Source organism: Pelophylax lessonae, assembly GCF_965119305.1.
Source record: "Pelophylax lessonae genome assembly, chromosome: 8".
Taxonomy (NCBI): domain Eukaryota; kingdom Metazoa; phylum Chordata; class Amphibia; order Anura; family Ranidae; genus Pelophylax; species Pelophylax lessonae.
Window position 1 is genome coordinate 250,076,053 of NC_138775.1, and position 16,188 is coordinate 250,092,240.

General features: G+C 40.0%; 1 protein-coding gene across 1 annotated transcript in view; it reads left to right on the forward strand.

Annotated features, from left to right (window-relative positions):
- The window catches only part of STIL (STIL centriolar assembly protein), a 75,721-nt gene that overhangs the window by 15,812 nt on the left and 43,721 nt on the right, over positions 1–16,188 (forward strand). Inside the window, exons 5-8 of the mRNA XM_082264925.1 lie at positions 2,321–2,505; positions 9,783–10,030; positions 10,857–10,940; positions 13,328–13,414. Coding sequence (XP_082121051.1) covers positions 2,321–2,505; positions 9,783–10,030; positions 10,857–10,940; positions 13,328–13,414 — 604 coding nt within the window. The remainder of the gene's footprint in view (positions 1–2,320; positions 2,506–9,782; positions 10,031–10,856; positions 10,941–13,327; positions 13,415–16,188) is intronic.

The window sequence follows — 16,188 nt, forward strand, 5'->3', positions numbered from 1 at the left end:
TTGGTCCCATCCAACCACAGCACTTTCTCCAAATCCTTCTCTGAATCATTGAGATGTTCATTGGCAAGCTTCAGATAGGACCTTGAGGGCGCTGCAGGATTTCATTAAATGGTGGTGTATTGTTACCAATGGTTTGTGTGGTGACTGGTCCCAACTGCCTTGAGAGCATTCACAAGCTCCTCCCGTGTAGTTCTGGACTGATCCCTCAATTTTCTCATGATCATCCTTACCCCATGAGGTGAAAACTTGCATGGAGCTCCAGACCAAGGGCGATTGATAGTTATTTTGTATTTCTTCCGTTTGCGAATAATTGTCTCCTTCTCACCAAGCTTCTTCTAGCCAGTTCCAGCCATGTGCTGGTCTACAATCTTGTCCCTCACGTCCTTTGACAGCTCTTTGGTCTTGCCCATTATAGTGGGTTTGAATGGAAGAAAGATTCTGTGGACAGGTGTCTCTTATACACATAACAAGTTGTCATTAGGAGCACCTTCTTAACCACTTAAGCCCCGGAAGATTTTACCCCCTTCCTGACCAGGGCCTATTTTGCGATTCAGCACTGTGTGACTTTTAACGCACAATTGCGTGGTCGTGCGACGCTGTACCCAAACTAATTTGATGTCTTTTTTTTTTTCCACAAACAGAGCTTTCTTTTGGTGGTATTTGATCACCTGTGTTGTTGTGTGTGTGTGTGTTTTTTTTTTTTTTTTTTTTTTTTTAAATTTTGCAAAAATAACAATATTTTTCAAATTTTTTTTATATGAAATTCCCCCCCCCCCCAAAAAATGTAAAAATCAAAATTTTTTTTAACATTTTAGGCCAATTTGTTTTCTGCTACATATGTTCGGTAAAAGAAAAAAACGCAAAAAGCGTATTTTGATTGGTTTGCGCAGAAGTTATCGCGTTTACTAACTAAGGGAAAGATTTTTCTTTTTTTTTTTTGCGACATTGCGGCGGACAGATCGGACCCTTGACTGACATTTTTGACACTTTTGGGGGTACCAGTGACATTACTACAGTAATCAGTGCTATACATATGCACTGTTACTGTAAAAATCACACTGGCAGGGAAGGGGTTAACTTTATTTGAGAAGGAGGGGTTAAGTGTGTCCCTAGGGGCATGATTCTTACTGTGATTGGATGTGACTGTGTGTGTAACAGCACAGATCTACGGTCCTGCTATGCTATGATCTGTGCTGTTACACAGGGGAGAAACACAGGCGGCTTTGTTTACTTTAGCCGCCTGCCTTTTACCCGGTGTAACCGATGATCGTGAGTGACCGGCGGACATCGGGTCCGCCGGTCACTCGCGTGGGGGGGGGGGGGGGTCCGGGAGCGCGCCTCCAGCGGCGCGCGCTCGCTCCCTAGAGCCTCACAGGCTAGCGACGTAGTACTACGTCGCTTTGCCTGTGAGGGGCTGACTGCCGACGTAGATAGACGTTAGGCAGTCGGCAAGTGGTTAAATTGACAGCACTAATCTTTCTACCACATGAGCACATAATGTAGCCAGAATTATTGTTTATTGGTAGGGGATCAAATACTTATTTTACTTACTGAACTGCAACTCAATTTTTAACATTTGTATTGTGTTTTTTCTTGATTTGATATTCTGTCTCCATTTAAAATTCACCTATGAAAACAATTATAGACTCATTTCTTTGTAAGTGGGAAACACACAATCTGCAGGGGATCAAATAATTATTTTCACCAACGCATACACCCACATTTACTATACAGCCCATCCTTGCACTTTTTACACAGGAATTATCTGCCAGGAATCTGATGTTCATACATCAGTACCGTGTGCAAGTTTCCCTAGATACTATTAAAAAATAACCATTTGACTTAAATATCCTGGTATCACTTAAATGACCAGATTCTCAGACTGTGGTCAGAAGATCTCCAAAAGAGCTTAGCGTGTGTAAGTTGAGCCAGACCTACTCAGTGAATGTCTGATTAAACTCTAGTACTCCGCTTTTAGCAAGACCAATATTTTGCCCTTTGGTCTCTTAACTGGCACTGGAGAGGGATTTGTGCTGTAGATTCATCATCATGGATATGTCTGAACCTCTTCTTCCCTTTATCTGCATTGTGCAAGCAGAGTTTTCATGTTTTTAAAAGCTGAGCTGAGATTGAAGGGAACAGTTGTCTATGGCAAACGTATATCTTTTATTCTCCAAGATAAAAAATTAAAATTTGGAATCTGGTTGCTGTGACCAACAATTTCAGTTAGAAAATCCTGGGGAGACAACTGCTATAAAATGTAAAAAGATTTAGATCCGAGGATGGTTTTTATATTTTATTTTGCCCTGTTTTCTATCAGATGAGGAAGGTGTAACCTTGACAATTGATCGCTTTGATCCTGGTCGGGAGAAAGCTGGCATTGTAGGGAAGGTTCCCTCCACTCTCTTACCGGGAGATTTTGTGATTCCTTGCTCTATATCTACCAGAGAGTCTGCGGGAAATGTCACTCTGCATACCCCTGAGGACTTTGCATTGTCTTTTAAGGTAAGCTGTGTTAATATTGCACCCATCTCACAGGGAGAATTTTAAATTGGCAATTTGTTTTATATTTTCTGTACTTTTCGTTTTCCACTTTATCTTCTGGTTTCCACTTTTTAAGAATGTTTTCCTTATTTTTATACTAGCCTGAATTTAACAAGTTGGGTCTTAATATTTTTATTTTCTATGCATTTTTTTTTCTAATTTTCTGTTGGAAAACTCAGATACTTTCCAGGTAATTGAATATTTCCTGAAAGAAACCTCGAACTGAATAACCAGCCCTGCTACCACTTCAGCTCTGGAGGATTTTTTTTCCCATTTGTGACCTGGCCGCTTTTTGGTTTTCAGCGCTGCACTACTTTAACTGGCAATTGCCTGGTCATGCAACGCGGTACCCAAACTAAATTTTTTTTTTTTGGTGGTATTTGATCAAAAAATGTCTTCATACATGGTTGCTAAAAATGTATTCTACTACATGCCTTTTGTATAAAAAAATTCTTATAAGTGAACACTAATTGGTTTATGTGAAAGTTATAGCACCAACAAACTATGGTGTATGTGAGAGAGATAGGAGTGTGTGTGTATATATATATATATATATATATATATATATATATATATATATATATATATATATATATATATATATATATATATATATATATATATATATAAAATTTTTTTTTTTTTTTTTTGGAACTTTTATACTAGTAATGACAGTGAACAGTCCTAATATGCGCTTTTACTGAACTAATGACACTGGCTGGGAAAGGGTTAACATCCATGGCAAATAAAGGGTTAACTGTGTGCCTAACAATGTCTACTGTATGCTGTTTTTACTCTCTGCTTTGCAGGTAGAAAAAAAATAAATGGCACTTCACTGCTGTCTGTAGTGAGCCTGTGGTTGTTGGCCAGCACAGGGCTTTCTTCTGTCATACAGTCAGCTGATCAGTGGGTTGCAGCCATAAATCATTGGCCAGGACCCACTGATCGGCTTGTGCTGTAGCAAATTACCGTGTAGCCTGGGCAGCGCACGCACGTGTGCCCCCTAACCGGGAATGCAAATCAGTATATTTACGTGATCCTGTGCAACTGGGCCACACTGGTAGCAGTAAGCCTTTAGGCTGGGTTCACAATTGTGTGAGTTGGATGCTGGTTTCCCTGCATCTAATTTGCATGACAGAAGATTGTGACTGACTCTCAATGGAGCCGGTTCACACATCTCCGGGGTGGCTGCAGAGCAGATTGCACAGGGGTCCTGTGCGTCTTTGGCTCTGTTTAAGGTCCGAATGCAGCCAAAAATGAGGGACTGATTCGTCCCTGAAATTGAGAACAGGGACGCACCGGACCCATACTGTAAGCCGCATACATTTCATTTGTGAACCCAGCCTCAGGAAGCGTCTAGAAGTGGTAACTACTGCATTTGTTTATACAAATGTCCTTTTTATTGTGGCAATAAGATGCAGTTGTTTTTTATTAAAAATGTTTTAAACAGAAAAGGTAATCATTGAGCTCTAGTCAAGTGACTGCTAAGGCATAGTCATATACCTGCAAGACCCCTTCTGAGAACATGAATGTCTTCTTAGTTTGCTGATATCCAAGTGATCATTCATTACTGAAGCATTGTAAACTGTTTGTAAATGAGTAGAAGCCTCCTTCTATTCACTACATTCATCTGCAGTGCGGCTAAGGCTGCAGAGAAAGTGAATGAGGACTCGGTTGTCAGTCCCTCTCTGTTTTAAGGTATCAGGGGTCTGTTTAAACCCCCAATGTCTCGCCAAACCCCCCCCCCCCCCCATATGAAAAATAACACTGTAGAAAAAAAAAACCTAGTAAGGCCTCGTTCACACAGGGAATACTACAGCATGTGAGGCTGTAGTTGCCCGTAGGGGGATGCACAGGTGTTCTGTGCATCCCCATGCAGGCATTCCTATTGCTATCAATTGAAATGCAGTGGTTTCACGGACACAGCCCCTGCTCTCGATTTGACATCCTTGTGGGTTCAGGACCAGCACCCGTACAGATGTCAGATTGGGGGAAGTGACTGTCGGTGCAGCCACTGAGTCCCAATTGACATGAATAGGACTGCCTGCACAGGGATGCACAGAACACCTGTGAAAATCCCCATGCTTGTAAACCTGGCCTGTACACAGGCGTACGCCCCATGTGAAGAAGATCTTAGTAGGAATTTTGTACGTTTATGTTGTGCTTATGTGTGTTTTTTACTATTGCTTTTAGTGTATTTTTAGTGAGAATGGTGATTTAAATAATATTTGAGCAACTATTGCAGGGATTGTACTGGACTTTTTTTTTTTTTTCTCGCTGCACCCCCAAATTAGGCAGACTAGATCCGGCCCTGGCCCAGACTATTGACATTAAAGCGGAGTTCCGGGCACAAAAAAGATTTTTTTTTTTTGTGCCCCTCCGCTAGGTGTGCCGCACCTGAAAAGGAATTGGATAGTTATTTTTTTTTTTGTTTACTCACCTTTTTATTGACTATCGTAAATACTCACCTATGACAGCTTCCTCCTCCAGCGCCGAGGCTCACCCCGTCACTTCCTGCCTCGCGATGATTCCTGGGAGCTAAACGTCATAGCTCCCAGGAATCAATGCGCCGCACCGGCCCCACTCGTCATTTCCGGGCGACGCCGCATTCCCCTGCTAAACAGCTTCTGGGCATGCCCAGAAGCTGTTTAGGAATGTGGCGCCGCGCCGGAAGTGACGAGAGGGGCCGGTGCAGTGCATTCTGGGACACGAAGACGCGGAAGAAGACAGAGAAGAGGACCGCGCCGGCTTCAGCTGCCCACAACCGAGATGGAAACGCTGTGGAAGAAAATTTCTAAGTAAGTATTTCTTCTAAAAGGTAAGTGCGAACCGGGACAGATCAGAGGCTAGCCATTGTGGAATGTACTAGCCCTGACTGTCCCGGGGGTATGTTCAACAAAAAAACGTTTCTCTGCCCGGAACTCCGCTTTAAACCATTTTACATATTTTTTTAAAAAGCAGTAAAAGGGTTAGTTCATTTTCAAATTTTGAAATGTGCAAAAAAAAAATAAAAATCCCTATGCATCACAACTTCCTAGTACATTAACATGCAGTCCTCCATTTGGAAAATAATCCTTACTTTTTTCAAGCTGCTTCCCCCCCCCCCCCCCCAATTGGGCTCGCTTCTCCTGCCTAAGATGACAGGTCCCAGCACTCAGGTTCGTTCCCCACACACTCATGCCCAGTCCACAACACAGGCTCTGAAATCTGACTTTCAACTACTTTGAAATGCTTTCTTTTGGTGATATTGTCTTGACAAACTTGTATGATTTTTATGCAATCCATCGACAAAAAAAAAAAAAAAAAAATTGATTTAATGCTTTAATCATCGTTCGCTAAGATAAAAAAAAAAAAGTGTATTAAAGATAAATGGAATACATTTTTTTTGTGTTTTGTCCTGTTTAAAATGACACTAAATGATTCTGGTACAAGCCATTGCAAAGATTTTTTTATAATTGAGACTTTATTTTGTTAATTTTGTACTTGTTTAATGCAACACAAAAATTAACAAAACAAATAAAATGAGATTTTAAAATATTAATGCTTAGAAAAATCATCAGTAAAATACTAGGGGGATGAATGAGGTAGCTAGAACAGATTAGGGTGAACTTGGCCTTAAATACATAAGTAAAATTGTTAGTTTGTATCTCTCTGAGGCCCCCAGCACAGAGCGAGCTGTCATCAACAGTGTGCAGGTCTTGTACTAACAATCCGGACTGTGAGGCCCGGACCGATCACCTATAGATTGGTTATCAGTGATCAATCACTGTGGTGTGTGTGTGTGTGTGTGCAGTGCCATCTTAAGAGCATTAAAGGGCCCAGGCAATGCAGTGCCCTGGGGCCCCGCCTACACAATCACCCACAAGAATGAAAATGCAAATTATCGATAAGGCGATATTTATTGGTACAGCAGTGCCAGGCTAATGACAGCTTCCCAGTTCGGCGGCTGGGTCCAGTGAACACACGGATGGGAGTCAGACTCTACTGTCCTGTGTGTGCCTGTACCTGTGGAGGCAGATAGGCATTCCTGCAGTTGTGGGCTTCCCCTCCACTGCCCAAGTAGCCTGACGGGGCCACAGGCGCTTCCCATCTTCTAAGTTTGGTGGCGGGATGCACATGGGAATTGGGACTAATGCTTGGCTGGGGCTTGGTCGCTGGGCAGCTGGGGCCCCCCAGGCAAGTTGGGCCTCTGGGCAACTGCCCAGCTTGCCCATTCAGTAAGATGGCCCTGTGTGTGTGTGGTGGTTTTTTCTTTTTTTTGTCCTCTTAATGGAAAAAAAAGATACATTTTTTTTTTTCTCTCCCCTTGCTAAGGGAATACAATTGTAAACAAAGAAAAAGTGTGTGTGTGTGTAAAAATAAAATAGCTAGATCAGTGTTTAAACAAGGTCCAGTGCTTAGGTTGGGGTCAAAGGTGATTCTCATGCCGGGTCTGTGTATTTTGGGTAGGATAAAGAAAAATACATTTTTAATTTTTAAATTCTAAATCTAATTTTTTTATTTTAGGCCCCCGTTCACACCTGAGCGATTTTCTACTTGTAGCTCTAAAACTTTCAACAAGCTAAATCCCATTCATTTCAATGGCCCCCTGTTCACATGTGAGCGTTCTGTTGCTTGAAGTAAAACGCATGTCACTGAAAAAGCTACATGAGCTTCTATTTATCAGATTACAAGCAGTCTTGGCTCCATAGACTTCAACAAAAATGCCTGATTTGAGTGTTTTTTTTTTTTTTAACAAGCGTTTTCTGCTCAAATAGCAGCTCTCCACCCCTAATTTCCTCTCTCTCCTCCCCCTTGTGCTTTCTTTATTGGCTAAACAAAAATGCCTAAAGCTGTAAACTGCTTGTAATACGCTTTAAAAAAAGCTTGTGAAAAGCTGCAAAAATGCTTTAAAAAAAAAAAATAGTAAATTACTACGCTCAGGTGTGACTGGAGCTTTGGTGTCGGTGTGTTTTTTATGTAGGACAAAAAGACAAAATTAGTATGGTTGTTTCTGAGCCCGTCGATGAGTCAAACACCAAATGACATACACGAGATGTTGCTGTGATCATCAGGAGCAGGGGAATTGGTTTTATGTAGTTTGGTTATACCAGGGCTTGACAATTTTTCCTGAAATCTAGGAGCCAGCTAAAAAAGTTAGGAGCCAGTTTTTTTTTTTTTTTTTTTTAAACTAACAACCAAGCTTTATTTAATAAAACGGATACTAAATTTACACATAAATACGACTAGAACCCCACTCTCCTCTAGCGCAATTGGATGAAAACAGACTGTCTGTCTCTTTCCATCCGATGCCATCTGATCCGATCCGCAGGATGTATAGAAAATAGAACCACCATCCGTCTGCTTTTGGAGGACCAGGTCAGATGGCGGCAGATTACTGCTCCATAGAGGAGAATGAAGGGTCCGATCAGGTCTGCCTGAAAAACTGACAGGCGGACCTGATCAGACAGCCCGTGTGAAAGGGGCCTTCGGCTGTGGCATGGCGATGAGGGGAAAAAAAAAAAAAAAAATTATTATATATATATATATATATATATATATATATATATATATATATATTTTTTTTTTTTTGTGTGTGTGTGTATATATATATATATATATATATATATATATATATATATAATATATATATGATTTTTTTTTAATAATTGGGAAGAAAATATATATATTTTTTTAATAATTAAAAAGAAAAAAATATTTAGTTTTTACATTTAAAAAAATAAATTAAATTAATAATAAAGAACCACACTCCCTGTCAAAGGTAACTAACTGGACAGGGAGATGGTAATGCATTGTGAACAATCAGGCAGTGGAAACAGTAATTACAACAGTCATTACTCCCGGCCACCACAAGAGGGGCGCCAGTTCCCCATTGGAAGCCTCTCATCTCAAGTAGGCCGAAAAGCCGGGGCCTCAATTTTCGGATGGCCCGGAAGTCCGTGCACTCCGTGCGCGGAAGTTCGTGCAAAAATGACAGGACACCTTCTGCAGGGCACCCCAGGCGCCAGGTCGCTAATTCTAGTCGCAAATGCGACCTGGCGCCCGGGTTTTGTCGAGGCCTGGTTTATACAGTAAACCCCCCTCCATTGCGGGGGTTACGTTCCGGACCCAGCCGCGAAAAGTGAAAATCTGCGAAATAGAAAAACCCTATTAAAATGCATTGTAGGCATGATTTTTTTACTGTCACTGTACGTGTAAAAGCATTTTAGGGTCTTTTAAACACACTTTTAAAACAATAGAAACTCATTTAAACACCTAAAAGATACTGAGAGACATAGCAAGAGCTATGGAAAACACAAAAATATTTCATTTTTAATGATTTGTATAGTAAAATAACATTACAAAAAAAACCGCAATATACCGGGACTGCAAAAACTGAACCGCGATGGAGCGGGGGGATTACTGTCATAGTAAAAAATATACAGCTAAATGTTAAAACCATTATTTTTTATTTTTTTTTTTTACTATTTTTGTGCCAATTTTCCTGCAATAGTTAAAAATAAAAATAAAAATCAGGAGCTATCCATTATTATTTACCACCAAAGGAAAACCCAATTTGTCTTTAAAAAAAGCAAAGGATAATTCACCTGGATACACAGAGTAGTTGCAATAATAGTTACAGTTTTACTAATGCATGTCAAAGTTAAAAACCTGTATTCAGGCGTTTTATTTTACCTTTTGTCATGAAGGGGTTAAACACTGTGCCAAACGGCTGTTTTTTTTTTTCTTTTTTTTTTTCTTTTCATTTATTTATTTTTATTTTTTTTAATTGTATTTACACAGCGACTCCAGGCTGTCATTTTAAATGCTGGGAATTTGAGCATGTCAGTGCCCCCAGCGGGATAATATTCCCATTCATATTAAAAGTGTAATTTTTTTTTTTTTTTTTTATCTTGGTGATAAATTGCTAATTTTTCCAACTCTTGGTGATCATCTCTGCTTAGAAATACACTGATTTTCAGTTAATATGCTCTGTAGGGAAAAATCCTCATGCGTCCCCTATGGAACAATACATGTCTTATGAATATATTTACTGAGTTATTATGGTGATTTTCTGTTTGTCTTCTTGAGGGACATTTTCTCCCCTTCTCTTCTTGCGTCTCTACATTCCATGTACAAAGCAGATCTAGTCTTTTCAGAATGTCAAGTAGGAGGAAGGAGCTGGAAATTACCGCCGTCAGACTTTAATTGTATTGTTTTGCAGATGAAAAAGCAGTTCTCATATTTTTTGTTTTAAGGGTCTGCAGAGCCATCTCCACTGCAAAGAAGCCTTGGATCTTTCCAAATTGCTCACTGTGAGAGCTCATATCACTTACTCGGAGAACATGGACAATCTTCACTTTGATCTTCGCTGGGCGGCTGTCACGGTAGCGAATTCATTTGAAAGTACTCCCATAAAGCCTGTCCCAATTATACCCACGGCCCTAGCCAGGAACCTGAGCAGTCACAATAATATTGCACAGCTTCAAGGAACACACAAATGCGGGTAAGCTTCTTTATTCTGAGTGTTCTTTAATAAAAAATCTAAATAATACTTGTGTGTCTCTACAAATGCTTGTCCTTTTGACTGCGGCGACAAAGTGTTTTTTAAAGCGTCTGTTTGTTTCTATTTGGCAAACACTCGATGTAGTCTAAATTGAATGCATCTGCAGCAAGTGCTATAGCAAACAAACTTTTAAAGGGACGTATTTTATAGTACTTGCATGGCACGGTTTCAGTTTTAAACATGGAGGGTCTTTTATTATATGTTCATCTTGCTAGAATGTAATGGACTTATTTAGCCATAAAATTATATATTTGCAGATGTATTTGTGTAAGCCATAAAAAAAAAAAATTGATAGCAAAAGGTTATCTAAGAATCCTTTACCAGTTATATCAATGACTTCATAATGTGGTGGGGAAAAGTAAATGTGCGTATTCTATTAATTAGCTCTTACTGCTTTACAACTGTCCTTAATCTTATTTTGACCGGCATTTTAATATTCCTAAATCATTTTATACATTTGGAAGAGCTTGTTTCAAAGAAAGTAAATTAACCTACGTGTGTTTGTGCTTTTTATATATATATATATATATATATATATATATATATATATATATATATATATATATATATATATATATATATAAAAATCTGAAGAAACCAGGGCATCCGTAGGGAAAAGTCAATAAAGATAAAATCCCACATAATTTTAACATTTGTGGTGGTTGTGTGTGTTTTTACAAAAAAAAAAAAGTATATAGCTCCTTTTTTAATAGTCCTTTTTTATATATTAAAAAAAAAAAAAAATGTTTTTCTTCTCCTTAAATAGATATTTGACGATGGACCAAACTCGGAAACTGCTTCTAGTCCTAGAGTCTGATCCAAAGGCTTATACACTTCCACTTGTCGGCATGTGAGTTTTTATTACTATAACTATTTTCGAGATTTGTGTTTTTAACGGCTATGTTCACCTTTTTAGCCTAGGTTCACACTGATGTGATGCAGGAAATGCAGCGAATTCTGTGTGTTTCCCGCACTGCATTGAAATCACATGGCATTCATTCGATCTGCTGTGGGTGTCAATGCTAAATTAACCACACCCTGAAACAGCTTGCAAAACGCACTGCAATTGCTAGAATCGGATTGCATCGCTGTAAACACTCATGTGATCTGATTTAGGTGCGGCAAGAAAAAAAGGTCCTGCACCATTTTGATGCGGTGCGGTTTGAGTCATACAAAATGAATGGCCCAAATGACACCGCACAGACATCACATGTGATTTGCATAGGCATGTGGTGCGATTTCCTGTGCAAATCACATGCGGTGTCCCATACTGCACAAGTGTGAACCCAGGCTTAGGCGTATTCAGCACACTGATACTTCCTCCAGCTTTCTAATTGAAAGTCATACTATGGTTCTGGCAGATAGCAAAAGGAAGTGGCTTCAGCTGCACCTGCGATCCATTGATTGTGGGTGCAATGCTTTGCAGACTCCTGTAAGAAGACCGGTAATAATGTTCTGCAGGAACGTATGCCTGTTTTTTATTTATTTATTTTTTATTTAGGTGAATCTAGCCTTTAGGACAGGGGCTCTTAAACTTTGAATTTGAACATCTAAATAAGATTTATTTATTTATTTTTTTTTTTCTGTGCTGGGACCAAAGAAGAGAATTATTGCCAAAATGTCAGCAATAACAAATAAAGGTGTCTATTTATGAAACCAAGATCCAAGATGAGCAGCGATCCTGCTGCTCGCAGCTCATCTCAGATCATTATTGGTTTATGAAACAGAGATGATCGGGGGAGAACATGTTCTTTGCTGATCATCTCCACACACGGAGAATCTGTCATTGACTGACACAGAAACGGCCAGTTTATGAAGCTGTGATCTCTGCACTTCACTGGTGATCTGTGCCAAAATTCACACTCCCGGATTCACCAGCCCAGAGGTGGAGAATTGGGGAGAGAAGACAGAATCCCCAGAGAACTGAAGGGGAAGAAGGAACTTTGACTTCCTTCTTCTTTGATCAGACCCCCTAAGACAGTAAACATGTCACCCTGCCATTATAATCATTTTGTGTAGGGGGACGAATTTATTTTATTAACGAGGTGTGGCTCTCGTCTGAGAATGCCCCTGTGCTCAGCAGTGGTAATTTAATGCTGCTTAATAAATGGGCACCAGAGTGTTTTCAGTGATTTTTTTTTTTTTTTTTTCTGGTACTTTAATCTCGCTACGTCTCACGAGATTACAGGCAGCCCATTCACTTTTACACAGATCTGGGCCGTTTTCAGAGAAAAAAACATCTCCTGTGTACACCCTGTGAGAACTGAAGTTCTCCGCTTCATAAACTGGGTGCCAGAAAAGATAATTTTCCTCTGAGAACTGCCGAGAAATGAACTGAGAGAAAACTCAGCCATAAACGCACACCAAAGACTATATAACCCATTGCAGGCACTCCATTATTTCTCTGGTCTAAAAGAAGTAAATGATTTATTTTTCTTTTCAACAAATGAGACTAATGGTCTCCTCACCACATGACCTTGTCTGGGTGATTCCCACCACCTTCCTTGTGACCACTCTATTCCACCATACATATCTGTGTGGTCAGTTCTTTATTAGTTAAATTCAATATTTGTGAAGATTGATGGTGGCATGGGCAGAACATTGATTACATTTTTTCATCCTGTAGAAACAAATGCATTCATTGCTTTATTTATAGGATATTGCTCAGATTTGAAGCATAAAGTTTGCTATGTCATGGACTCATTTTGGGTCCTGAATGATAGTTTAAGAAATTTTGGGGTTCTCTATTAGTAAGGAAAAGGGAGGATCATTGTCCAGTTGCCTTGCCAAAACAAAACACTTCAATTCAACAATGATGTCAGCCATGTCATTGTAAATATAAAAAAACTCCTATTTATTCTGCAGGCTTTCTTTGAAGGATTTCATTGCTCTTATTCACCTTGAATGACTTTGCCCAAGCCTGACACACACACAAAAAAAAAAAAAAAAAAAAATTATATACACACACACACACACACACACACACACGTACACACGTGTGTGTGTGTATGAATATATGTGTGTGTGTGTATATGTATGTATGTATGTATGTATGTGTGTATATATATATATATATATGTGTGTGTATATATATATATATATATATATATATATATATATATATATATATATATATATATATATATATATATATATATGTATATGTATGTATGTATGTATGTGTGTATATATATATCTCTTGAGTTACTGATCCTTTACTGTGTTTCCTCTAAACAGTTGGTTGAGCGGGATAACACACATCCATAGTCCACAGGTTTGGGCCAGCTGTCTGCGCTACCTGTTCAGCTCATCAATTAAGGAACGGTAAGTGCTGCTTAATGCCTTCTTTGTATGTTTGCAGGCTTAAGGTGCCCACTGACATTTATACATGGCCTTGGAAACTAAGTTAGTCTGATGTTTATTGCACAAAGCATCTTTCCAAATGCCAAAAAAATTGGACTTTTTGACCATTGATCTGTGAATTTTGTGATTTTCCGCATGGTGAAAAATTATTTGTGTGTGTTTAATCTATGACTGATGAGGGAAGTGTGCTGGAATAATGTAGTTAAAATGTAACGATCATGTAATAAAGCAGTACTTATTTAAAACGAAACTCACCGGATAGCTGGTGGGGGGATTCTCTTTGAAGTATGCACAGCTTACTTATTTCACTAGTCGTATTATTCCAGTTATACTCCTAGTTTGCTCTCCTCCAGGGCAGGTAGATCCAGGCTCAGACTCTTCCCTTGTCTGGCGTGTTCTATCTTTTGACATTGGGCAGCCACTGATCATGTAACTCCTGTGTGTTGCAATTACATTCTCACCACCTGACTCCAGTCTGAGCATCTTACAGATAGTGGAAGTGTGCACCATAGGCAGCAAAACAATTTCTAGGAGAAAGAGGGAATAGTCTTTTGGCAAAAGAAACATGCAATGTCCTGTTACTGTGAAGCTCTTCCTCCCTCAGAATATATCCACCTATGAAAATGGGCTTTTTAGCTGCAAAAGAGATGAGTTGTTTACAGCCTTTAATCATTTAATTACAGAGAAGTTCAGCTTTACAGAAAGTTTAGGTGTTGGTGTTAAGTATTTAAAGCGGAGTTCCACCCTGGATTTTTTTTTTTTTTTTTTTTTTTTTAATACCCCCGGGACAGTCAGGGCTAGTACATTCCACAATGGCTAGCCTCTGATCTGTCCCGGGTTGCACTTACCTGTTAAGACAAATACTTACCTTGCAAACGTCTTGTCCAGCGCTGCCATCTCAGATGTGGGCAGTTTGAAGCCAGCGAGACCCCCTTCGGCGTCTTCTTCCGCCTTCTTTGGTCCCACGATGCTCTGCGCCGGCCCCGACGTCACTTCCGGGTCGCGCGCGTCATCCCTCTACAGCTTCTGGGCATGCCCAGAAGCTGTTTAGAAGGGGATGACGCGCGCGACCCGGAACTGACGTCGGGGCCGGTGCAGGCGCAATGATTCCTGGGAGCTATGACGTTCAGCTCCCAGGAATCATTGCAGAGCCAGGAAGTGACGACGGGCCGCGGCCGAGGAAGGAGGAAGAAGGAAGTAAGGTAAGTATTTTTTCTTCGCTACGAGGTAAGTAAAAAAATAAAAAAATATGCGATTATCCATTTCTTTTTCAGGTGACCCGGAGCGAGAAGATGGAGGTAAGTATAAAAATAGGGTGGAACTCCACTTTAACTAGGTTCAGGGTGGCATAGCAAAATTGTTTTATCTTGGGGCAAGCACAAAAAGCATGGTACTAGTCTGCATATAAGTGTCCCAATGGAAGCTTTTAAAAAAAACACTCAAATTCAGCTTTAAGAGCTTTTCTAAGGAGATGTGGATTCCCCTGAGATACCTAAAAACAAAACACAATTTAAGACAGCTTGTCTTAAATTAAACTATAAAGAAGCCATTTGATTATTCAATGCTGCTTTGGAATAATCCTGATTAGTAGGACCTCGCATGTCATCCTGTTTTAAAGCATATTAGGGCCTGTGTCAATGGCATCTGTGCAGGATGCTTCTGAGATGATTCGGACTTCAATAAATGACCTCCTTCTGGCCTGCATTTGAACTGTTTTAGGTAAGTTTTTGTAGTTACTCTTGTATAGGAGTGCAAAATGCACTTTAAGCAAACAAAAACACATGCCCTTAGATGGTGTAAAGTGTAAATTCTGGATGTACTTTAGTGTCACTGACACAACCATCTACCCCCGAGAGCGCTACATTAAACTTCTTATCCTGCTTCATGTCTGTCTGATTTCTATGCAGCCTCCCAGTGTCAGAGCTCGCTCTAATCAATGATGTGCTGATCTTAGGCTGTGAGCCTGCCATAGGCAGGAGAAATACAGGAGCATAAAACCTAAAGTGGAGCTTCACACAAATGGGAAGCAGATAACTGGTTGTGATGAGTACCTGCTCCCATTTCCACTCAGATCGCTTAGGTGATCCGAGCTGACGTTCTCCTCCCCTCTCTGCATTCTTTTGGGACATGTCAGAGGTCCTATATGACTGCGGGACCATTCACAATATGCAGTGGGCACCCAGCTGTGAAGCTGCAAGCTGTCACAGCTGGGTGCCCACAGTTAGTGGTACTAAACCCACAAAAGTAAAATCAGTCTGTATATGCAGTAAAGCATGCTTGGTATACTCACTGTGGAACCTAAGGGAATAATTCTCTGCATTGTGTAAAAAGGCTGTTTGATCCTGTATGCACAGATCCTCCTCTTCCACTGACTCCAGAACACGTCTGGATAAGACCAAGCCTTTGGAGTCACTCTGCACATGCTCAGTTTGTGTATTTGCTAGAGAGGGGTTTTTTTTTTTTTTTCTTTTGGGAGAGTGCAAGAGATCCATCAGCACAGGGCCAATCGGCATTGTCCAGACAGAGGGTCAGGAGTCATGGATCCTGATGAGACAGCTCAGTGCAGTATAACAACTCCTACAAGCTTTACGAGGAACTGATAAAAGTCCCAATATTGCTATATACTGTTAAAAAAGAAGATATTTAGCAGTTTATATTTATTAATATAATTGCATTTCCATGTTCTGTGTACTGTGGGAGATAACATAGTAAATGCAGGCTCCTGGGTTTAGTAA